General features: G+C 39.3%; 1 protein-coding gene across 7 annotated transcripts in view; it reads right to left on the bottom strand.

Moving 5' to 3' along the window:
* Window positions 1-27,084, bottom strand: part of EHBP1 (EH domain binding protein 1) — a 480,146-nt gene that overhangs the window by 101,475 nt on the left and 351,587 nt on the right. For 2 of the 7 annotated variants that reach the window (XM_077282487.1, XM_077282490.1), the window contains 3 exons: window positions 19,302-19,449; window positions 14,700-14,807; window positions 5,556-5,674 (listed from right to left, as the gene is read on the bottom strand). In XM_077282487.1, coding sequence (XP_077138602.1) covers window positions 5,556-5,674; window positions 14,700-14,807; window positions 19,302-19,449 — 375 coding nt within the window. The remainder of the gene's footprint in view (window positions 1-5,555; window positions 5,675-14,699; window positions 14,808-19,301; window positions 19,450-27,084) is intronic. The other 5 variants (XM_077282492.1, XM_077282491.1, XM_077282489.1 and 2 more) reach the window with 4 other exon arrangements.

Genomic DNA, 27,084 nt, shown 5'->3' with positions numbered 1-27,084 from the left:
CTGCAACACCCTCCTCTGTGGCCTCCCCGCTAACTCCCTTGCACCACTCCAGTCTGTCCTCAACTCTGCTGCCCGGCTAATCCACCTCTCTCCTCGCTACTCCCCTGCTTCTCCCCTCTGCAAATCCCTCCACTGGCTCCCAATTCCCCAACGAATCCAGTTCAAACTACTAACACTGATCTACAAAGCCATCCACAACCTGTCCCCTCCCTATATCTCTGAACTAATCTCCCAATACCTTCCCTCACGTAATCTCCGATCCTCCCAAGACCTCCTACTCTCCTCCACACTTATTCGTTCCTCACATAACCGCCTCCGAGATTTCTCCCGAATATCCCCCATCCTCTGGAATTCCATGCCTCAACACGTCCAACTATCCACCACCCTCGGATCCTTCAGACGGAACCTGAAAACCCATCTCTTCAGGAAAGCCTACAGCCTACAATAACCATTCTGCCACCTCACCAACCACCGGAGCTGCCGCCTCACCACCGCCAGAGCTGCTGCACCCCTGACCTTCTGTCTCTTCCCCAGTATCCCGTAGAATGTAAGTCTGCAAGGACAGGGTCCTCTCCCCTCTGTACCAGTCTGTCACTGTTAACTTGTTTACTGTAAACGATATTTATAACCCTGTATGTAACCCCTTTCTCATGTACAGCACCATGGAATTAATGGTGCTATATAAATAAATAATAATAATAATCTGCTGCACTAAATTTCTTTGGCCGACTACTGCGTCTATGGTCCTCAATCTTGCCCATTTTTTGGTATCCTCAATGCTGATAAATCCTGGCAGATACTTCTCCATCATGCAATACCACCATGAAGAAATCTGATTGGCCAAATCTGATTGGCTCAAAATTTATTCTGCAGCAGGACAACAACTTCCATTATACAGCCAAGGTCATAAGGAACTATCTTCAGCATTAAGAACAAGGAGCCCTGAAATTGATAATATAGCTTCACACAGCCCATATCATCCAGTCTGTGAGGGATTACATGAAGAGACAGAAAATGTACATAAGAAACCTCTGCAGAAGATCTGTGGTTAGTCCTGCAAGATCTTTGGAACAACCTCCCTGCCAAGTTCCTTCAAAACTGTGTGCAGGTGGTGTACCTTCTAGAACTGATGAAGGCAAAGGGTATTGATTTGATTTAGATTTTTAACTTTTTTGTTCACTTTACATTTCATTAATTGATAAAAAATACACTTCTATTTCTTAAAAACATTCTCACTTTGCAGCATTTCTTCCATACCTACACAGAACAGTAATATATATATATCAACTACAATAGAGACACATTCTGTACGTCGTGGATGTAGCGATGTTTGGCGGATTTATCAATTCTGAATGTCTTTGTGGCCTACAGCAACCAATTAGGCGCAGCTTTCATTTTTCCATAGCAGCTAAAGTCATGAAACCTCTGCTGTGATTCGTTACTACAGGCCTCAAAAACAGGATTCGTTTTTTTACACAGTTTTGAATAATCTGCCCCATTGTCTACACTTTCAGAATTAGAAATTTGAGCACAGATGAAACAAAGGTAAGGCTCAACGCCACAACCTTAACTATGGTAAAATCACAGTATTATCACCACTTTAATGTCAAGGAGAACATCAGCAATGAAGAATTTCTTTGCACTGACCATATGGTTGATTGAACCTCCCCCCCCCCCCTCCAATACATTAATGGCTTAAGTTGTATTACTACCAATCAACTATAACTTTATATATATATATATATATATATATATATATATATATATATATATATATATATATATATATATATATATACACATACACGTACATACGGTATATATATATATATATATATATATATATATATATATACACATACACATACATACGGTATATATATATATATTTTTTTTTAATACAGGACTTAACCCTAAGGCCATTTCCAAATGCTTTGCTCTCCACTGTATATCTCCACTCCATGTATATATTACCTGCATATTTTTTCCAATTACAAAAAAATTAAGTAAAGGCGAGATAAACAATTTTTCTAATTAAAGACCAAAACGAAAAAAAGAAAAAGAAAACCCTAATCCTGAGAAATGTAACTCAGCCCCTGAACTTTCAGCCTCCACTATGATGTTTTCATGCAGCTGTGTATATTCAGGAGGCGATTGATATCAATTGCAAAGCTTGTCCCCGCTAATCTCTCCTCCTTTCGCTGCAACCTTCGCGGGGAGGGATTCTATCGTGTTCTAGTCCCACTGACTCGTACAACAAGAAGAACTAGTTTCTAATTTTATGCCCATTCAGATAAACCTGCTGTATGAAGTCTGAAAAGGTAGGATTAGAATACAACCCCACTGAACTGCATTTCATCCGCTATACCTTTCCAAAGCCAGATTTATAGGTAAGCCCTTTACTGCGACAATTGTTGTTTTTCTTCTTTTTTTTTCTTTTCTCCGAGGCTTCCAATGCTAATACTGGTAGCAAATTCAAATGGGTCTATCAACGTGAAAGATCCCAGAAGGCTAAACCGGAGTAGTGTGTGGAAGCTGCAGATACCGAGGCCTTGTGTACCAAACAAATATTTCATTTTACACCTAATCTTTTATTATTTTTATTAAGTGTTTTGAAAGTAAATAGGGGAAGCCTAAGATGCATGACTAATAACTAAGCCTGCTGAATGCTGAAACTGGTTATCAAAAGCTACCAACACTTTGCCCTTCCTCTGCATTGAGACAATCAATAATGAGCGCGTTCTCCCGGCAGCCTATTCTCCAGCCTAGAGGGGGCCAGGGACGCTAAACCCTCAGGGGAAGGTAACAGTTTATCCGTCCTCACAAACGCAGAGTGGAGTATTTATCAATGTGTAAAACTGGATTTTATTAATAGCAGTAGAATACGAGCAAACGCGAATGGCGACCCCCTGATACGCGCTCCCAAAACAGGTTTTCGCTCATATTGTACACCAAAGAGGAAAAGAAAAACACAAAATGCATATAAGCATAAAAGAATACTAAATCCATTAGTAAACACAAGCCAACACGAGGCAGTGAGGGCCATTGACCACAAGGCTACGAAGACGTCACCCTTCCGCTAAGTAGGTATCAATCTCACAGACTGAATCTCCAGAAATGTTTGTTGCCACCCAAACAACGGGGCCGACCGCTGTGAAATGAACACCGGGATAAACATTAGTAATATCTCCTGCGTGTATAATGAATGACGTATAGGTTAATAAAAAAAATTAAATAAAAAATTTTGTGTTTTTTTGTTCACAAAATTTTCGGCTTTAGAGATTTAACCCTTTAAAGCCTCCACTAACCTAACAAAAAACAATAAAACTTTAGCAATTCCTTTAAGCCGCGCAATGTGCTAACTATCAGTCCGATTAGCCACTAAATCCCATTTTAAGAATTCTTTGTATGGGCAAGGACTTCTGCCACTTTACAAATGTATTCCGTTAAGCCCACTAATTCAGTTAGCCTTTTCAATTCATTGTATTAATCCCGCTCTGGCTTCATTTTACATTAAAACTAGCATGGGATGACAAAGGGGAAAAAATTGCAAGCTGTATCAAGACAGACACAAACACACAAAATACCCCTGTAAATAATAAAATAAAAAAAAGGAAAAAAAAAACAAAAAGCACAGATCGGGCCTGATCTAGGCTCCCTTTTGTTGCGAGACAGGCTAACTCTTCTGGTGCTAGATCTGCACACTTTCATCACCAGTTTATTGGAACAGACAGGCGAAGGGAAGCAATGAAAGTCATTGTATTGGGACTTCAAAGAGCTCCTCTATCTAGGGGAAGGAAATCCTTTCAGTCAGCAATGGAGTCCCCTAACAACCTGCAGGTGGGTGAAAAGTTATACACGACGTGGAGCCGTCATCACGCGGACAGCTTTCTCCTCCTCTTAGTTTTACACGCCACATAAACAAAAAAAAAATCATATACGGTATGGGGATTTTTATATACGCACAATCATCTATATAACGTATATTTTTTAGTTTGCACATATTAAGTCAAATGGTATAATACAGTTAAAAAAAAATAACTATAGAAAATAAATATAAAAATTAAACCCAACAACAAAAAAAATCTAAATTAAAATCTAAATTAATAAAAACATAAAAATAGTCCTGATCACAATATCATATATAATATAATATATAATGTATATGCGCCATATGTATTTAGACATGTATATAATATATACATATATATATATATATATATATATATATATATATATATATATATATATATATATATATATATAATGGAAGTTTAATTCTGTTCATATACACACACACACACACACACACATATATATATATATAATATGCGCATATATGTAAATATATAAAAATATATATTCTATACACGCATATATATTCTTATACTTTTATATATGTATATATTTAGACTTTGTGTCAATAAACAACATCATCTTTTTGGACCTTGAAGCGCTGCCTTTATCTTTTTTGGACCTATACATATAAGTATATATTCTCATATGCCTACTGTTACTTTATATAGGCATACGAGAATATATGTAAGAGTATATACACATACACACACAGACACATACAGACATACATAGGGGTATATGTGTATCTATAAGTAAATATACATATATTACACACAAATGCATACAGAAATATATAAACATGTATATACACATTTTATATATGCATACAAGAGTATATGTAGAAATAGATATATATATTATATACACACACAGAAGTATATGTGTATATATAAATTATACATATATTACACACATACATACATATGTATTCCTTCACACACATAGTACAAAGTATGAAAAGCTTAAAATTCTGCAACGGAATTCCACTTCCTCAGCAGTGATGTCAGTGGTGACGTTGATGCTCGCGATTGAGGAAATGCATTATCCGCTGCACACCCTCCTATTAAAACAGATGTTTTTTACGCAAATTGAATTTGTGTTATTAAAGAAAATTGCATTGTGCCATAGGACACAATTCAGTAGGCTCAGTCTCGGGCTTTCTCTGGCATTTGTTGCCCTTTCTTCATCTGTTTGGTCCACAATGGTATAACCAGTCACTTATAATCTAAGCCTATTAAACATGCCACTTCCATTACTTCACTCTGGGCTTTGTAGAGACTGGTCCTCCACGTTAATATGGCTTGTACATTTAAATGGTTTTATCACCATGAAAGATGCCAGATGGTGCATTTACATAAGAGAAAACACAAGAACTGGTAAAGGGCCCTAACTGCACAAGGAAAGCATAGTAATCACTTCAGATAATAAGTGCTTGCAGGGAAAGATGAGGCGAATGGTGGCGCTCACGTGGTAAAACGTCAGCGGATGAATTTTGGGTTTAATGTAAAATATGGACGGAGCGGAGATGAGATCTTTCATAATGTGTTATCAAGTCCGGATACGGAAACTATGCACTTATAAAAAAGGGAAATGACAAGATGAACGTCCCTACACCTGTCGAGGAGGCCTGCCTTGAATGGAAGGGGGAGTATGAAAGCATGGTACATGAACAGCGCGGATCGGCCCGTCCAACTCACCTTGAAGTCTCGGTCGGGTGATGTTTTCTGTGCAGCATTAGACAAGGAGTTTGCCACCTGTGGCTGAGACTCGAGAAGTCTCCTCAACTTGACGTCCACGGAGTTAGCGTTTTGTCCGGCTATGTATGCAAATTGTTTAAAAAAAAAAAAAAAGAGAGAGGGGGAGAGAAAGTGAGACTTGGCCATTATTCAGCAATATGTCATCTTACAACCTGTTAGTCTGCAGTGTTATAGCAACAAAGGAAAAAAGGGGAAAAATAACCAAGAAGGTAACAGGAGAGTCTTAAATTAAGATGTACATTGAGGCCGACGTGTACAGGCTCATACAGGCCCCGCTATGTATTTCTTTCACTGGAGAGAACCTCACACATGAGCCTGTTCTTGGCTTAGTGTCAATACCTGAATGGTACTTTTTATGTTACGCACTAGGCGAGACTGAACTTTTTCACCTCTTTGTTAATTAAAACATTGCCTCTCGTGTAGATACACGTACATACGCACTGTGGTATGCAAGTACATTAGTTCACTGACTCTTCGCAGTGCGATTCTCTCGTTGCACAAGTACGCGAGACATACTTAATCTGGAAAAGATCAGATTTCTTTCGGAGAAGTGTCACTAAAGAGCTTTAATTGCTCCAGGGGCATAAATTGTGTTATCACAGTGGAAGACAGTGAAACGAAGGGAAACCTGTCCAACATTTACTGCATGTGCATAGAGTATTACCGACCACAAAACTAGAGCAAAGAGATAAAACCGATGCAGTCAGGTCTAGTTCACACATCACAGAGCTCGAAAAATGACACAGGTCCATCAAGTTCAATCCTCAACTTCAAGAGTTTTGCTTTACACTATGTTTTTAGTAAAAAAAAACAAAAACGAAAAGATTTGTTGTAGGATCCCAATAATTTCAATGGCTGCGTTTGTAGCCAGATTAATTTTAGAAGACATATTTGTAGGAGGAGACTTTTTTTTTTTTACTCCATTGACTGTAATGGAAAAGAGGTAAAAGATATTCTGAGAATTTCTCCTGACAACTATGGTCAATTGTGACTTTATAGATACTTTTACATGAATCCAAAAAGTTACCAAAGTTTAGGCTATGTTCACATTTATGCATTCGGCGTATATCCTGGGACTCCCATAACCTCCAAAAGTTAAATATTTGCCAAAAAAGTTTCCTGTATGGAAAATTAAGAGGATTCTGCTAAAAAATACTCACCAAAGTTTATACTGCAAATCACAGGTAATGGCAGATGCATTTTGCAGTATAGGCATAGAGTCACATATGTCTTGGGCAAAAGCATAATTTTTGCAATTGGGTTACATTAAAAATTTTGCACAGTTTGGCTTATATAGGCTTTTTGTTTCCCTGCACATTCAACTTTGATGTTGTCTGAACTAACCAGAGAAAGTGGCAGACTTCTAGAGCTGCAAATCCATCAGTAAGATTGTTCTCACTGTCTAACAGGAAAGTTTGTAACTTTTATCTGTCTTTTTCTGTCAAAGACAAACAGGGCAAAATTTGTAATGAAACCCAATTGCAAAAAAAATATTTTTAGCCACAAATATATACACTGCTCAAAAAATAAAGGGAACATTAAAATCCCACATCCTAGATATCACTGAATTAAATATTCCAGTTGTAAATCTTTATTCATTACATAGTGGAATGTGTTGAGAACAATAAAACCTAAAAATTATCAATGTAAATCACAACTAATATCCCACGGAGGTTTGGAGTTGGAATGATGCTCAAAATCAAAGTGGAAAATGAATTTACAGGCTGATCCAACTTCAGTGAAAATGCCTCAAGACAAGGAAATTAAGCATCCGCCAACTCCTGGACAGTCTGTGGTGCAACATGATGTTGGTGGATGGTGCGAGACATGATGTCCCAGATGTGTTCAATCAGATTCAGGTCTGGGGAACAGGGGGCCAATCCATAGCTTAAATGCCCTCATCTTGCTGGAACCGCTGACACACTCCAGCCACATGAGGTCTGGCATTGTCCTGCATTAGGAGGAACCCACGGCCAACCACACCAGCATATGGTCTCACAAGGGGTCTGAGGATCTCATCTCGGTACCTAATGGCAGTCAGGCTACCTCTGGCGAGCACATGGAGGGCTGTGTGGCGCTCCAAAGAAATGCCACCCCTGAGATGTGGTCTGTGGTCCCCACCTGCGGAACCACTCCTTCATTGAGTATGTCTTGATAATTGCCAATAATTTCCATCTGACGTCTATTCCATTTGTACAACAGCATGTGAAATTGATTGTCAAACAGTGTTGCTTCCTAAGTGGACAGTTTGATTTCACAGACGTCTGATTTACTTGGAGTTATATTCTGTTGTTTAAGTGTTACCTTTATTTTTTTGAGCAGTGTATAGTATATACTTACCAAAACAAACTGCCCCAACCTCTTTAATGTGATGTGAATAGACTTTTAGCATTCCTTATAAAAAAGGCTATCCAAACAACGTCTAAATCTTCCAATTATCCGATTAAAATAGTGGCACACATTTCAGGTCAAAAATTGTGCTAAAATTACATTACTACATTACATTACTGCACACAATGCATCAGGGATTTTGGCCCACTCCTCCATACAGATCTTTCAGGTTTCGGGGCTGTCACTAGGCAACATTGAGTTTCAGCTCCCTCCAAAGATTTTCTATTGGGTTCAGGTCTGGAGACTGCTAGGCCACTCCAGAACCTTGAAATGCTTCTTATAGAGCAAGCTCCGGTTGTGTGTTTCAGGTCATTGTCATGCTGGAACACCCAACCACGATCCATCTTCAATGTTCTTACTGAGAGAAGGAGGTTGACAAAATCTCACGATACATGACCTCATCCATCCTCCCTTCAATCATGTGCAACTGTTCTGTCCCCTTTGCAGAAAAGCATCCCCAAAGTATGATGTTTTCCCCACCATGCTTCATGAATGGGACAGTGTTCTTTGGGTTGAACTGATCGTTCTGCTTCCTGCAAACACAGCGAGTGGAGTTGATACCAAAAAGGTCTATTTTGGTCTCATCTGACCCCATGACCTTCTCCCATGCCTCCTCTGGATCATCCAGATTTTAATTGGCAAACATGGACATGTGCTGGCGTGAGCAGGGGGGCATTGTGTGCCCTACAGGATTTTAATCAATGACAGCGTAATGTGTTACTAGCAGTAATGTTTGAGATTGTGGTCCCACCTCTCTTCGGATCATTGACCAGGTCCTCCCGTGCAGTTCTGGACTGATTTCTGATTTTTCTCAGATTCACCTTACCCCACGAGAGGAGATCTTGGAGCCCAAGACCAAGGAAGATTGACAGTCATCTTGTGTTTCTTCCATTTTCAAATAATTGTGCCAACAGTTGTTGCCGTCTCACTAAGCTGCATGCCTATTGTCCTGTAGCCCATCCCAGCCTTCTGCGGGTCTACAATTTTGCCCCTGGTGTCCTTAGAAAGCTCTTTGGTCTTGACCATCATGGAGAGGTTGGAGTGTGATTGACTGAGTGCATGGACAGGTGTCTTTTATACAGGTAACGCGTTCAAACAGGTGCAATTAATACAGGTAATGAGTGGCGAGTAGGAAGGCTTCCTAAATAAAAACTAACAGGTCTGTGAGAGCCAGAATTTGTGCTGGTTGGTAGGTGATCAAATACTTATTTCAAGCAATAAAACGCAATTTAATTATTTATAAATCAATCAATTCGATTTTCTGGTTTTTATTTTTAGATTCTGTCTCTCACAGTAGAAGTGTACCTACGATGTAAATTATAGACCTCTCCATTCTTTGTAGGTGAAAAAACGGTAGTGTATCAAATACTTATATTCCCCACTGTATATATATCCAGTGACATGGACCACTAAATACCGTAATTGTGAAATAGTAAATAATGACGGAAGTATTCATGTTGTCCTCCCATAATATTTTGCTAAATTGCTTCTTTGGGGCAAAATAAGCAACCTGTTAATGTAAATAAACACACACAGGTCTGTGAAAAAGTGTTTGCCCCCTTCCTGATTTCCTATTCTTTTGCATGTTTGTCACACTTAAATGTTTCAGATCAGCAAACAAATGTAAATATTAGACAAAGATAACACAAGTAAACACAAATTGCAGTTTTTAAATTAAAGTCTTTATTATTAAGCAGAAAAGAAATCCAAACCTACAGGGCTCTGTGTGAAAAACTGATTGTACACTAAACCTAATAACTGGTTAGGTCACTCTTAGCAGAAAAAACGGCTAACTGTAATTTTAGCCCACACATCTTTTCAGAATTGTTGTGATTCAGTCATATTGGAGGGTTTCCAAACAAGAATCACCTTTTTAAGGTCATGCCACAGCATCGCAATCGGATTAAAGTCAAGTGCTGAGGCACGAAACGATCGTTGTCCGCATTTTTTCTACACTCTCCCTTGCTGTTATTATAATGTTGTCCGAATAAAGTTGTGACTTTCTACATACACGGGTAAGTGCACTTTTTTTTATCTTTTTCATGGATTAAAGTCAAGTCTGACTAGGCCACTCGAAAGTCTTAATTTTGTTTTTCATTCACAGGTGTACTTGCTGGTGTGTTTTGGGTCATTGTCCCATTGTATCTTTTGGTAGACAGCAGAATTCATGGTTCCATTTACCAAAGCAAGTCGTTCAGGTCCTCAAGCAGTAAAACAGCCCCAGAACATCACACAACCACCACCATATTTTACTGTTGGTATGATGTTCCTTTTCTGAAATGCTGTGTTACTTCTACACCAGATGTAATGGGACATACAACTTCCAAAAAGTTCAACTTTTATCTTGTCAGTCACAGAGTATTCTCCCAAAAGTACTGGGGATAATCAAGATGTTTTCTGGCAAAACTGAGACGAGCCTTTATGCTATTATTGCTCAGCAGTGGTTTTCGTCTTGAAACTCTACCATGCAGGCCATTTTTACCCGCTCTCTTTCTTATGGTGGAGTCATGAACACTGACCTTAACGGAGGCAAGTGAGGCCTTTTGTGGATAATGGCTCTCATTATGGTTTGCTGGAGTTCCAAAGCTAAAGAAATGGATTTATAACCTTTTCCAGACTGATAGATCTCAATTACTTTGTTTCAGAATTTCCTTGGATCGTGGCATGAGGTCTAGCTTTTGAGGATATTTGGTCTACTTCACTTTGTCAGGCAGGTCCTATTTAAGTGATTTCTTGATTGAGAACAGGTGTGGCAGTAATCAGGCCTGAGTGTGGCTAGGGAACTTGAACTCAGCTTCCCAAAGATGTAATAAACCACAGTTAATTTATATTTTAAGGGGGCAATCACTTTTTAACACAGGCCCCTGTAGGTTTGAATTTCGTTTTCCTTAATAATAAAGACCTTCATTTAAAAACTGCATTTTGTGTTTACTTTGTCTAATATTTAAATCAGTTTGGTGATTATTTAAGTGTGACAAACATGCAAAAGAATAGGAAATCTGGAAGGGGGCATTTATTCACACAACTGTGCATATATAGATCTATGATCTATATATATCTATATCAAATCCATATATCAATTAGCAGGATGCTTATTTTCTCCTATAGAACCAATTGAACAAAGTATTAGAGGAGAACAACATGAGGACTTCCATCATTATCTACTTTTTCACAATTATTTCATGTTCCATCTCATTATTTTTCTGTTAAACTAATCACATTATTGGAACTATATAAAATCTGATCTTGAATTTCAGAAAATAGCACATGAAAGAAGCAAGATGTAGTCTTGGGTGTTTCGGCACAACTACCCTATTGATGGTAATAAAGTTGTCCACAGCAGATGTGCACTGAACTGCCCGGGACATGGTGAAGAGGTAGAGGGTTCACAATGTGACAAGGTCACTAATCCAGTCAAGGATAAACCTCATTCTAAAAAGTTTAACTCCGTTTCCTGGAAAACACTTCAAAAGACTTGTGTATTTCATCCATCAACACAGATCAAATTTTCATAAGAACTACAACAAACTGCTTTCTATTCTTGTCATTAAAGATGACTACAATTATTCCTGTGCTCAAACCTGTCAATCCAAATGACCACCTTAGAAACACTAATGGTTGGGGCTGCGAGGGGCCATCAGGTACGGGGGTCATTCCTTTTCTGTTAACTATGTACTTCCCAAATGAAAACTGCAGGCTGTGGATTTAACTTGTGCATGGTGCAGAATTCAATGGTTTAGGACTTTGGTCTATTTAGGGACCACAAGTAAATCCAAAAAACACATAAATGGTCTCAGAACACATTACCCGAATGTGCCGTTACACGTACAGGTCCAGAACATGACACTGCACACTACCACACAGAGTCCACCATGAAGACCATTACTAGCATATGCTTTCATCATAGTATCACTAACTTGTGGCCTTTATCACCCACTGTCATTTTGTGCTGCAGGCATCTCCAGAAATGATCTCCGGTTTCATCACACGTCCATCATAAGTTGCGTAACTTTGCTACATACTCCTTACTATAAGTCACCAGTCATAGCACCGATGCCAATTCTGCTCTACATTAGGAATGCAAAGCCTCTTATGGTCCGAGGGTCACGCTGTTAGATTGTCCTACTCCCAAGGGCCACAGTAGAACTTAAAGGGGCATTCTGATTTGAGACATATGAACTTTCAAAATCTATTCCCGAAGAATAGTGGTCCTCCAGTTCCTTACTTGGCATCCAAGAAAAATAAAATAAAAAAAACTTGAGGTTGGCATGCACATGTATGGTCAATACAACTGTAGTATACAAGGTTAGAAAAAGAGCCCACCAGTTCACATTCCCCATTAGCCAAGATGGAGATCATCTAATCAGCTCTTCCTCAGTGGAGTCCCAAACTTGGGGGTAAAACTTGCAGAAAAATCACTAGTGGATCTTAGCTCAGTTTTCCACCAAGCCTGTGAATCAACTGTGTTGCAGAAAAACCTTAGCACCACAAGCTGTTCTTTATAAAAACTTAACTTTTCTTTCATACCGTACTTCAAAAAAGCAAAATAAAATGCATTGCAATTTTTCGGTCAATACGTTGCACTTGTGGCCAAAGTGTTGCAAAGCTTTTTTTTTTTTTTTTTTTTTTTTTAAGGATGAAATAAAAGCCGAGTTATTCTGGCGTCTCGGATTTCTAGAACCCAAAAATGGGGATTTTCTATACTTGGATATTCTTGCCTTATAAAACACAAAAAAAACATTTAACAGAACCAAGCACGATTGTGAACAGCACAGCCATAAACTATTTTACTTTAATTAATTATAAAAATGTATCATAAATTTGGAACAAACCGAGAGATTACTACAATCTATATATGGTCTATGGAGCATTTTTAGCTGCTCATGTGGAGCAGAGTACTGCCTGATAAGGATAAATGAAGGATGCTCAGTGTGTCACTTGGAATTGGGGAGATTCTTAGGACCCAGACTCCGATTTATAATAAAACATATCTGTGACATAATGGATGTAAGCATGTGTCAATAATTAACATCCATTGATCTAATAGAAAATGGTAATAAAGTATAAATATAGAGTTCTATAAATCTTTAGTCTTATTATTTCGCACCAATGATGGACTTTGATACCAGATAATAAATATAATATTTTCTCCCTCCATCTATTCCTTGTTAGCATTTCGTACACACTTTACATAGATGACACCGATCACAGACACAATCATACATAAGTACAAATGTACGAGCACAAATATATTCCATTACAGAAGCCTTCTGTGTTTCCAGCAAGAAATGCAAAGTTTGGGTGTTTATGAGTGAAGGACTGCCAACGCTCTGCCATTCCGCCGAGGATATGCTCCAGAGGCAGAAAGTCTCCGCTTCTGAAGTCCTGTGATAAGAAACCTCAACAAAACAACAGACAAACAGCGACCATGCAACTGTAACCAACGAAAGCACGAGAACGCAAACTCACAATTTAAAGGGAATTTACCATTAAAAAATATTCTAATCCTATTGACCATGTAACACATCCTCCAGCACAGTAATAGTCGCTTGTGTCTCCTGTGCTTTCCATCATGCAGTTGTTGGTGTCCTGATCTTGGTGGAGTTATTTCAATAAACAGATTTACATTTCTGGGAAAAATACTGTACCTGTGACCTGTGTACGGTCCATAGAATTCATAAAAGTGGTCGTAAAATGTAAGATATTTACTAATCTGCTATATTGAAATACAGTGGTGGCAACTGAAGGATTAAGAATTTATTCTTACTGAAAAGCAATATTGTACAAGTAGGGGATCGATGATCTTGAAGTGCTAAGGAGCATGCTAGAATCAGAGGGACTGTGTCATCTGTACGTGTCGTATTATTAAATAAATTGTGTTACAGATGGAGGTTCCATTGTAGAAACACCCTTATGTGGCAGCTAGCAAAGAGGGTCTTTGGAGAACCCGTTTGGCCTTTGTATGACATGGTTGGCCATTCACTTGCTATTCCACAGCGGCAGCTGATGACAGGCCCGGTTTGGATTGAAATGCTGCTGGGAGCAAAGGTTGTCCCAAACTTCTAAAGGGGTATTTCAAATTTACTAAGTGATGACATATCACTAAAATACGTGATCATTTACATGTAATTAACATCAGGCTTGTGGGGGACAAACACCCGGGACCCCACAATGCACTGTTATCAAGCTGTGAAAGTGTGTAGCGGCCATTCCATGGATCACAAGTATGGAGATGTGATGTTCTAGCTAGGTACACCATGTTCTTCTGCTGGCCACGGAACCCGGTACAAGCCCACCAGTGCAGGTGCCGAATACAGGATTCCCAATGATCTGGTACTGATGAACTATCAGAAGAATAGGTCAACAGTACCTTATCCAGGACAACCTGTAACAAGAGCTGGGGTTTTAAACTTTAGGACCCTCCAAGACTGAGAATGAAGGGGATGTATGGCAGATACAGAGCTATGTCCCTTTCCAGTTATTCCCTGCACAACGAAGCTCCAGGACTTTGCAGCCGATGGTGCCATTCAGTTTAACGAAGCAGAGGGGGGCCAGGAATGTCCCTGTGCAGACGTAAAACTACAACAAGGACGCAGAGTTGAACCAAATCCGAATTAACGATCCCATACCTGTACACTGAAGCAGAGAAAGAACGAAAACCCCAAAGACTGTAAGACATGCAATATAAATTACCAGTGAGATCTGGGTCTAGGTTAGTAGATTCATCACCACCTCCACCACATACAAGAGTGCAATCAGGAGTGTCCTCATTAGTAAGTGCATTGTTAAAATCATCCTCATCTGCAGAAATATGAAGTGCCAAGGTTAGTATACTTTTAGGACAGAAACAAAAAGTTGTTTCTTCTGCCAAAGAATGAGGAAGAGAATAATAAAGACGGAAGATAGAAGAAGAAGAAAGCCATTTCACCACTTAGTAAATAGTACAGTACATTACCTGGAAACACACATTGAAAAACACAGTCAATAATCCCTTGGTTTGAAAAGAACTCAGAAATAAAGGGATAATTTAGGCTTTATGCAAGCACAAAACATCAAGTTGAATTAAGAAAACTTTCCTTAATGTAGGTGCTGTCACTGGCGTGATTAGAGATCTGCTGTTTGGGAATAACCTGTCGTTCTAACATGAAAAAACTGGAGAAGGTGCTGCCCATAACTACGTTTCGAGGGTCTTATAGAAATGTCTAGGTGTACTTTTCAATTTAAGGGCTTGTCCAGTTAAAAAAAATATATATATATATACTTAAATATACATAAAAAAGGAAAAATTTTACAACTTTCTAGTATAATTCAATTAGCAAAGTTGCCCCGATCTTAAGATATTTTTTCCCCAGGTCTTGGCAGGTCTACTTCCGGCTTCTGGTTGACACACAACAGTATTTCATATGTCAGCTCCTAACCAGTGCTGCATGTAAAGAAGCCCGGCTGACTGACTTGTCTATAGGAATTAGTGAGACCCTTCTCTGTTACAACCAATGGATACAGTGGCATATAGACGTTTGGGCACCCCTGGTCAAAATTACTGCTATTGTGAACAGCTAATCAAGTTGAAGATGAAATGATCTCTAAAATGCCTCAGGCTGTGTGCACACATTGCTGATTTTTTGCGTTTTTTTTGCAGTTTTTCCCGATAAAAACGCTATAAAACCGCAAAAAAACAGCATACACTATGCATCCCATCATTTAGAATGAATTCTACAATTTTTGTGCACATGATGCGTTTTTTTCCACGAAAAAAAACGCATCGCGGTAAAAAACGCAGCATGTTCATTAATTTTGCGTTTTTTTTGCTGATTTCCCACTATAAAATGCATTGGGAAATGTCCGGAAAAAAACGCACCAAAAACGCGGCAAAACGCGTCAAAACCGCGGCAAAAACGCATGCAGATTTCTTGCAGAAAATTTCAGGTTTTTCTCAGGAATTTTCTGCAAGAAATCCTGACGTGTGCACATAGCCTCAAGGTTTCAGACCTTAATTTGCCTGTTAGGGTTATGACTTTTTCACGATTATCATTAGGAAAGGCCAGCTGATGCATATTTTTCAGCTTTATAAAAACCCAGCCTCTTCCAACCTTGTGCCAAAAAACAGCAGCCATGGGTTCTTCTAAGCAGCTGCTTAGTACTCTAAAAATGAAAATGGTGGAGGCCCACAAAGCAGGAGGAAGCTATAAGAAGATAGCAAAGTGTTTTCACGTTGCCCTTTCCTCACTGAAATGTAATTAAGAAATAGCAGTTAAAAAGAACTGTAGAGGTCAAGATAAGGTCTGGACGACCAAGCAACATTTCAGCGAGAGCTTCTTGTAGGATTGCTAGAGAGGCAAATCAGAACCCCCACTTGACTGCAAAAGACCTTCAGCAAGATTTAGCAGACTCTGGAGTTGTGGTACATTGTTCTACTGTTCAGAGACACCTGCACAAATAAGGCCTTCATGGAAGAGTCATCAGAAGAAAACCTCTTCTACATCCCAACCATAAAATTCAGTGTCAGAAGTGTGCAAAAGAACATCTAAACAAGCCTTATGCATTTTGGAAACAAGTTTTGTGGACAGATGAGGATAAAATAGAATTATTTGGCCACATTGGTCAATGGTATATATGGAGAAAAAAAGGCACAGAATGTAAGGAAAATAATTTCTTGCCATCCATTAAGCATGGGGGTGGATCAATTATGCTTTGGGGTTGTGTTGCAGCCAATAGCACTGGGAACATTTCACAGGTAGAGGGAAGAATGGATTAAATGAAATTTCAACAAATTCTTGATGCAAACATAACACCATGTGTAAAAAAGCTGAAGTTGAAAAGAATGTAAAAGATGAAAATATATACTGTATATATTTTTGCCTAAAACACAAAGGAAATGTGTCATCTGTAACTTTAGGCCTTTTAAAGATCATTTCATCTTCAAGTTGCTTAACTGTTTACAATAACAGGATTTTTGACTAGGGGTGCCCAAACTTTTACATGCCACTGTAAATGGGAAAGGAGGTTCTCTTCGCTGTTATAATGACCTAGTCAGCCAGCCCATTCACACCAAGCACTAATGATCTGCTGAAAAGGAAATCGCTGTCCTATGTTGAGCACTTGCCAGAAGTGCTCCTGCTGATACTCAGGAACTTGTGGATGTCTTGAGATTCGGCACCTTTGGTAAATAAACTTCCATTAGTCATTTATACACTTGCTATTTTAGGCATAAAGACCATGGACAGGTTTGACCTGGAAATAAAAGATGTTTACAGTAGTTAATGGTAATCTTTAGTTAATTAAAATTTCAGTCTGCAATTTTCATTCCTTTAATAATTGTTACATCGTCTGGTAATGCAGTTTAGAGCCAGATCCAAGTTTCAGATTTTTGTCTTGTGGACATCTCTCTTCGTGTAATAAATCCTGGATGTGAAATGTGTGTATACAGGGTGTAGCTGTCTTCACTTACTCTCATGTATCATTCAGCACAGCTTCTATACTGTATGTTTTTCTCCATGTGCTTTTCTCTTTGTTTACAGACTGTTTTCTCTACCCTCCCTGAGACTATAGATACTTTCTACCCTGTCAACACATTGGGGATCTGTGTGCACCCTTCTTCCATGCTGCTATCTCTAACATTGAGAAAAGAGGGAAAGCATAAAATAGTCAGGAGCTGGAGCTCTGACGGATTTGTAACATTTTTTCACCTACAGTAGATAAAAGTACTTATGTAGCAGGAGTCATCAAACTGTCAGAAGTTTTTGAATGTTTATAAAGAATATTTATAAAATTACTTATCTTTGAATTTAGGAAGAAAAATAAACAAAACATCTGTGGAAAGGACAAGCCTTAGATTGCTTACTTGTTATGTTTGTTAACCCTCTGGAGACCAAAGCTGGGAGAAAAAATCTTCCTGACAGGATGGGAAATAAATTTTAGGCAGAGTAAAATTGTGTGAAAAACCCAATTTGTGCCTATTGTGGGCATCTGATGTAAGGCTGATGCAACCGATTTTCAAGCTCATCCCATGCAAGCTAGTGCAGGGCCTTCATAGTCTTCCATTTCTATCCTTTTTGTTAGAGAGTCTTCATCACCTGAATATTTTTCATGTGTATCGCAATTCATTAAAGGAGAACCTGTCATCGTGATTTAGCCAAAGGCATAGCGATAATGCCGTATATCTTTAGTGAAGAAATCTGCATGGTGATTGTTCTTTAATCAGCATTTCAAGTTTTGGTGTAATAAACTTTAGGTGCGTTGGGGTGGGACTATGGGTAGGGTCTTCGGCTCCACCGCCTGCCTCTGTTGTATCTGTCTCTTGCTTGCAAGTTAGCGCTGGCGCTGTCCTCACTGCGTGCGGTGCTTGTGCAAATTGATCTCCTGGCTGTAGTCAGTAAAATGGCGCAGGTGTTGGTGCATGCACAGATTGAGATCTCAGCTCAATGACGAGCCGAGATCTCAATTTGCGCATGCGCTGACACCGGCCCCATTTTATCGAAGACCAACGGGATGTTAATCTGCGTATGTGCCATCACTGGTGCCATTTTCATTGAAGACCATCTGGCGATCAATCAGTGCAAGCAATGCCAGTAGTTAGCACAATGCTGGCGCAAACTTTGAAACAGTAGGCAGGAACATACACAAGAGGCAGGCGGAGGGGCTGGGGTAGGACCCCAAAACTTTACCCGCAGTCCCACCCCTATGCATCGAAAACTTATAACACCAAAACTTCAATAGCTGATTAAAGGACAACCAGGATGTTGATTTCCTCACTAGACGCACCTATTTAGTCTGTATAACAGCGCCATTATGGCCTTGTCTTCACATTATATTGCTGAATCCTGCTGACAGATTCTCTTTAAGAGTTTTCATTCTACAAGAAGAATTATTGAGTGCTTGCTTGGCTTCCAATACTCCGCAGGCTGATGAGTATCCACCAGTAATTCTCCAATGTCATCACTGGTAATACAATTCAGACCCTTCAGAATAAACTAGCAAATATTCTGCTTACATATAGACATCAAGACTCTACTGATCAGACAATCAGAAACAGTTAACGAGCAGCAACCGAATGGAGAGAAATGGGTTAGTATCGCTTTTTTTTTTTTTCAACCAAAAAATGCTACTCATAGCGGAGTTTCTCTAAAACCCGCTAACCAGACTCTCTCCGCAATGTAAATATATCTAAAGTATCTATATCTCTCCACTTTTCCTATACATACACACCATTTAATTGACTCTTTTCCTTATCCCGCTAAGGATCACACAGAGATGTAGGAGATGTAAAAATGAGAGACACATAATCCTTTCGCTCACCTCCAGATGTCTTTGCTCTTTCTTTCAACTTTTCTGCGGATGGCTCGTTGTAGCTGGGAAGTTCTGACATCTTCACTCCAGATCGAGCTTCAGCTATGAGTTGACGTGCTCGCTCTCTCAGCTGCCGGCGCCTCTCTTCATCTTGCTGCTAGAAGAAATATTGAACAGTTTTTGCCAGCTTAGTAATTGACAAAAATGCAATTTTCATTCTCGTTCCGATGGGGCTGATAGCAAATAGCCTACCCTGCTATATATGTTCCCTGTGCTCTGTGTACTATTCCCTGTGTCAGAAGAGATGACACGTCCAAACCTCCGGAGCTGTCAAAAGCCTTTGATGGGATAAATAAATCTCTCTTCAAAATGGCCGTCCTGAAACAGCATGCCTGTATATTTCCCACAGCGGTGTGATTATAATAGTTATTACATTGTATGCAGGTTATTCATGAAAATTATTTTTAAAAAAATATGGATATCTGGTGTCATTTAGTAACTTCAGCTTTTATGATGGGCTCACACTTTGCAGCAAAGGTGCAGCTGTCATGCAGCATGTCGGCACAGTTATTGCGGCAACTAGTGAGCCCAGACAAAAAAGTTCAGTTCACACCAGTTCTTTGCAGTCAGGTTTTGCAGTCAGGTTTTGCTTACTGGTGATCAAACCAGTGTAGTATATTGCTCTACTTTATCCAGTAGTAATAATAATAATAATAATAATAATAATAATAGTAAAAAAACTGATATCTGACGACCCTTTAAATGTCAAAGGGTGTAAACAAAATAGATTGCAATTAATCACAACATCGCAACAGATGATAACAAGGATCCTGCGTAAAATAATAATAAAAAAACCCATGACACAAAAGTGAGCAAAGCTTTAAAAAGGAATTTATTAGCAGGTTTTTGCCACTTCATCTCAGAGCAGCATGACGTAGAGAAGGAGACCCTGAATCCAACGATGTATCAGTTAGAATACTGAGTGCAGCAGATCTGACACAATCAGAGCTTTTAGATTTAGCATTGCAGCAGAGCTGAGAAAGCCAACTCCGCCCACACCAGGCTCTGTATGTACACAGTCTATAGACAGTGAGCAAAAAAATCACAGGAAGGGGTGGAGTCAGACAATTTCCCGCCTGCCAGCTAGTCACAGCAACTACAATGTCCTGGTGATAAAATCTTCAGTGTAAGTAAACAATAGCACACAGCCGGACATGTGAAACATCGTTGAATTCTGTGTTTTAACCCCTACCTCATGCTGTCCTTAAATTACACAGACAAAAAAAAGCAGACAGATTCTCTTTAAATGACACGTGCATTGACATTTCCAATGAAATTCCAGCAGTGCTACATGGCTTCAATGCTTCATTTTTATCACGTTTATTGGGAGACACACACCTATATGGCCAAAGCACAACTTCCATACATTAAACTGTATTAATAGGTCCCCTAGGGAACCTGTCATTTTGTAAATGCTGGGTAATCTGTGGGCAGCATGTTACAGAGCAGGAGAATCCGAGCAGACATACAATTTTATGGGAAAAGCTTCAGCATTACTTGTAGTTTATTCATTTACATCACCACTCGTTCTTGGTCCAGAGGTCTACAGGGCAGTGCAATCAGGGCTTCACAGCTTTTCCTGCAAGAGCATGCACATGGAGTAACCTGTCAGTCAATAAAAAAGACTGGCCCCTGGGCTAACCATGAACGGGGAAGTAATTCAATAAATTAAAAGTTTAACAACTTTCCTTTAGAAAGCAAATTATGGGATTCAATTATATAATTACATTCATAGGGATGACTACGATCTGTTCTTCTAAGACTGTGATATATGCTCAGTGTGTTCATTGAGAAAGTTCCTTGATGAGTTCACGGGAATATATTAGCTGAGACTATCTGTTTGGCCTCAAAACGGACAGTACTTGTATATGTTAAATGTATATATGCATGCTTGGTTTGGCTGAGCATGCATGTTTTTTTCCAATCGGGAAAGTGGAGTATGCCACTGTGAGACTTCAAAAGGATCAGGTGGTGAAATCCAACATGCCCGATCCTTCTCTCCCCACCATAAGGCTACTGTCACACTAGCGTCGTTTTGAATACGTCGCAATGCGTCGCTTAGGAGAAAAAACGCATCCTGCAAAGTTGTCTGCAGGATGCTTTTTTTCTCCATAGACTAACATTAGCGACGCATTGCGACGTATCGCCACACGTCGCAACAGTCGTGCGACTGATGCGTCGTGTTTTGGCGGACCGTTGGCACAAAGAGTTACATGTAACTTTTTTTGCGCGTCGAGTCCGCCATTTTCGACTGCGCATGCACGGCCGAAACTCTGCCCCCTCCTCCCCGGACCTTACAATGGGGCAGCGGAAGCATCGGAAGCTTCCGCTGCCCACGTCGGGCATTATTTTCACAACGTGCGTCGGCACGTCAGGCCGACGCATAGCGACGGCCACGTGCCGACACTAGAGTGAAAGCAGCCTAACCAGGAGATACTGACCATATCAGATGGTCGGCTGGAAGGCTTGGTAGACTTTTCTCTAATGCCCAATTAAGATAAGTAGGAGGAAGAGTAAATATCCTATTTCGCTCTTATTATTGCAGAGGTGTGTCAATGAGTAATTGGGAGGTGCGGTCACTTTGGGGAAACTTAACATTACTTGTTTTTAAAAAGAAAACAAAAAGGGCAGCAGATCCTTATCAATAACTCCAGTCTTCCCTCACTAATTTCCAAGCAGAGAAAGCTTAAAAAAAATCCCACACCCATAAGTGCCTGGCATTTAAGGTAAAAAGCCATTAATAAACAAGCACAAGATACTAATTAGGAACATTGCTGACATTTCCATGCAAATTGTTTGTTTGTAGCTATTTACCAGCCATTGTTCTCGGTACAATAGAAAAAAATGCAAATGAATGAATCAAAATGCAACCCTAATGGGACTCTCTGTTTATAACCATTAGCCCAGAGGTGTGCAGTAATTCAATCCTCAAGCAGCAAGATTTAGCCTCATTAATAGCCAGCATGGGAAGGTTACAACTCATAAAACCCTACAGTAAACAAAGTGTATGGACACAGCACAATATCTTGAGCCTGATTGACAGGATTCGGGTTCCCTATCAGATTGCCTCGATTTACTTCTCCGCTAACACAGACTCAATTTTGCACAGACCCCTGTGAGCTGTCTTATATTTGCATTATTTGCTTTCACATACCTCAATTTCCCCGAAGACAGAGAATTAAAGGGAAAATGTTATTTGTTGAGAAGACACATTAGGAATAAAGGATATAAAGCTTTTGTCCCTGCTTTCAAATCAAGTGAACAGATACAAATACAGAACCAGGGAGTTTCACTAAACTCAAATATTAATGCTATTTTTCCCTGTTGAGAAACACTTTTTTTTTTCAAAATTGAAAGTTTGAGTTAAAAAAAAAACACAAAAACCATCAGCACACAAAACAATAGCAAAATCGACTTATAAATCGAGGGAATGAAAAAACGTTTACGTACAGTGACTGTGATGCTCAACCTACTCAACTAATTTGTTCGAGAAACAAACGAGCAAGTAGAGGAGGAGAAAGGCGAAAGAAGGGGCAAAACAGGGAGAAGTGGACGGAGAGGTTACTGATTAAACTGGAGAGAGGATGAACATGGGGGGATTTAACTAATAAATGTTACGAGTAAAGTGTGGACTGACTATAAAAAGTGGGGAATGTTGGGTGTTCTTGACGGAAGGGAGTGAGATATGGGACAAATCACGGTTAGGATATTTTGGTAGGAAGGGGAAGTAAGGAAAGATTCCCAGTGGAACCACTTAGTGGTGGTAGAGTCCCTATCTAGTTGAATTTTGGGCTATAAGAGTTTCTATACGATGGGACGAGGCTATTTCTGCAAACCAATCTTCTAGGGAAGGGAGGGTCTGCCAACTTCCAGGGAGGCAGGATTACTGTTTTAGCTGTTTGAAGAAGATGTCGTAACAATGATTTTTGTAAGCAGCTGTGCCCATAGGGAGGGATTGTCACTCCTGTAATTTCCTCTTCCCAATTTAATAACCCCTACCCAGGAAGCTTTCGGGATCAGACAAGACCACCAAATATGGGTCACAGTACCTTCTTCTACTCCACACCACCAACATAAGTTGGATAATTGAGGATACCATTTGTGTGAGGCAGAGGGAACCAGATACCACCTAGAAACAATTGTGAAACTGGTTTCCTGAGATTTGGTGGCTGTTATCGATTTATGAGATAAAAAAAACAATTGTTCCTATGTAAAGGTTTGGTGACGCATGGTTTCCCAGGCCTTACAGAAAGGAGGAAGGAGATCAAAATCTGGTTCACGTAGTAGTTTATATATGTTTGAGATGGAGTATGGGAGAACAGAGGGGGCTATGCACATCTCAAAAGCAGACAAGAGATGGATGGACTCGATTTGTTCGCTAAGTGAGGAGTAAAAATGCTGAAGTTGGATTTATTCGAAATTGTGGCGGGTCAAGAAAGTAATTTTTAAAGGGTTCAAGGAAATAAATATATAAGACATTTTTCAAAAATTGACACCTGGATCACAATGGAAAATACCAGAAACACCAGTGGCTCCTCCCTTCATTACGGGACTGCATACATTAACCTTATTGTGATATATAAATATCTTTAAGGAGAATTGTTTACTACTAGAGGGGAGGAACTGTGAAATAAAATGGACAGTAGTATACTGTATATAACATATGATTAAACTGACTTTTGTGTTGTATCATCAAAAAAAATACCGATGAAAATTTAATAACTGCTAAACACCAGGTTGTTTTTTTAAACACTTAAATAGGTTCTCTCATGAAAAAGTACATTTGAATCAATAAATATTTAAATAATAATGAGTTACACAACTAGATGTGCTAAAAAATGTTCCTGTGGTGAGATAATCTTATAAATGTGCTCCTTCTGTGTACTGTGTAATGGCAATGTCAGACCGTACAGTGACATGGTCTGATCACACCACGGCTCCTGGGCGGGGGAGGAATCAAAAGAGTATACAGACATCACAGCAAGGGATCACAGTATATGTTTTCTGTGAAGTAAAACATTTCCCTTCCTGTTTTTTAACAATGTTTTACCTCACAGAATCAGCTGCGATCCCATGTTGTCCAGTCTGTATACTCTCTTTTGCGTCCTATCCTGGCCAGGGATCACTCCTGATCACTCCTGTGTTGTCTATGAGAAACCCATCGCCAGACATGTTTGGCAATGATTATTTCCGAAAAAAGCAAAGTGATTGGCAGTCTGGAATCGGATATGCATGATTGACATCTCCCCGGAAGATTAGTTGTTGCAAGGCCTCAATACACATTAGACTGTTGGCTGAACCGGTGGATATCTGTGGGTTCGGCCGACATTAGTCCTGTGTGTATGGGGCCTTTTGATGTTTCATATGGAGTTTATTGTGGATTTCACCCTATGAATGCATGGCAAGGAAATCAATAGTGATAAGCTGCGGATTTAAAAATCATCAGCAGAGGTCAATACGGAAGTTACCTGCACCATATAAAAGAGATTTTTTAAATCCTAATTACTTTGCTACCACTTTAATACGTTGTGCATTTTCAGTCTGCAAATCTGGATGGAAAATTAGCAGCAAATATACAACGTGTGAACATGCCCTGAATGATCTTTTCAACATGAGATGACAATAGCAAGAGACCTAAGACAGCAAAATATGGATAGAAGATTACGGACCGCGATGGACGGACAGGCTAAGGGTTTCCTGACCTGAATTTTACTACCTCATAGCCATTTAAGAGGCTGTTGAGTTTGGGTCAGGAGACCTATGGGGTAGTGAAACATGCAAGTGTGAAACCGGCCTTACAGTGATACTAGTCAATTTAATGGTACATTTTCATGTGGAATATCCCCAACATACTCTCCATAGTGAAAAAAATGTAGTGAAATACGCAGAGGTAATACAGATTTTGATGAAGAATTTATGCACATTTTTCCCTATGCAATGCAAACCATGAAATGTGCATTGATATCTGCATCATAAATTGTTATTTAAAATCAGCAATTTACGTCGGTGGATTTTTTTACGCAGCTAGATATCCAAATGGAAAATCTATTGCCTACCCATCCTATGTGCACTTACCGGACTGATTCTAATGGAAGCTGCTGATAAATTTAACAAAAAAGGAACTTCTTCTTGATATATGGACATATTACCGCTACAGCCACTTATATGTCACAGGGAACACATGATCCTTTTCCAGTCCCTGCTAGGAAGCGAGGAGATCGGCAGGAGAACCAAGCTGTGGCATGGGAAGAGTGACGGGAAAATAAAAAATGGGTGACTGTGTCATTTCTTATTTTTAGGCAATGCTGGGACAATTTCCTTTTTGACAAATCCTTTAAAACTTCATACGTAATTTATATTCCCTGTATTCCCTCCTGAAGCGAAAGAACCACTGGGTCTAACAGGTACAACTGAAACCCCCGCATCTCATTTACTTGGGTCACGGAAAATGCACACAGTGATTTTAATGGACGCCTCCATGGTGTTGCAGATTGGCTCCATTCAAACAAACAGGAGCTGCTCTGCAGAACCAAGCAGCGGCCCTACGAACAGTGTGATGATCGGTGGTGCTACACTCCATACACAGTTTCCAATCATCCGCTGCCAAAGTTGCTAGCAGTTGTTCAGATACCGGTGCTAGGTGTTGCACCCCTAACGATCTGATATTTATTACTCAGCGCAAGGATAGGACATGAATATTAGTGTAGTGGAAGAATACTATAATCTTTGTGAAATGACATCGAGTAAATTACCGTAAGTCAAAGAAAGTCAAAAGGACAAAGCGTACAGATGCAAAAGAAAGGAGAATTCCTCTACGGAAAAGACCAGAAAGCCGGTAGAAAAAAATGGATGACTCTATGGTTGACTCTATGGTTGACTCGCATACATGTGAGTGGGTAACATATAACACTACATGAGTGAATGATGATGATCATGATGGTCTGCACAGAAAATGAGGCCGATTGGTGATTGTTAAAAGCTCATCCATGCTGATCGACAGAGTTTTCAAGAAAAAGGATGCTTTTGCACTAAGTTTTATAGATATGATCTCCCATAAGTCTATTGTAATTAATCATCAGATTACCCTAAAACAAAAGAGAAGAGATAAATCCCTTTATGTTGTCATACTCCTAATTCCAAAAAAACCCAACAGCTTGGCTAGTGCGGATCTTCAAGGGGTAGTGTGAAGGCATCAATGACAAACTCAAAGCCCAATAGCATGAAGATACAAATACATCATACAGTCCACAACAACTTTTAAACAAGTGACACTGGAAATATGGACACATGGGAAACTTGTCACAAATTTTCCCTACTCTTGGCACCCTTATATACTGTACTACAAATCCCAGAATTAACAAAGATTGCAACATTTGTAGTACCATCAACATATACCAAATAAAAAAATAAAAAAAAAACACAAAACTTTTTTGTCCTCCTTCTTAGACCATGTTCACATGTCAAGTAATCATCCCTTAGATCGGATCCAACAGCGATCAGTTGACAAAAAAAGTTGTACAGAAAACTCTTTGTCCAGCTACAAAAACTGATTTCAACTAGATCAATTTTTTTTTAACATTTAAGTCAATGGAAAATGGATCCGTTAAATAGCCATCCGTTTTTCTTTGATTTGAAAATTATCATTTTTTTGCTTGCAGGATCAGTTTCAGATGGAAAAAAAACGGATGGCTATTTAATGGATCAGTTTCATATAGACTTCGAAGATAAAATA

The sequence above is a fragment of the Ranitomeya variabilis genome, chromosome 2, assembly GCF_051348905.1.
Source record: "Ranitomeya variabilis isolate aRanVar5 chromosome 2, aRanVar5.hap1, whole genome shotgun sequence".
Lineage (NCBI taxonomy): Eukaryota > Metazoa > Chordata > Amphibia > Anura > Dendrobatidae > Ranitomeya > Ranitomeya variabilis.
This window is presented reverse-complemented; position numbering and strand designations above follow the sequence as displayed.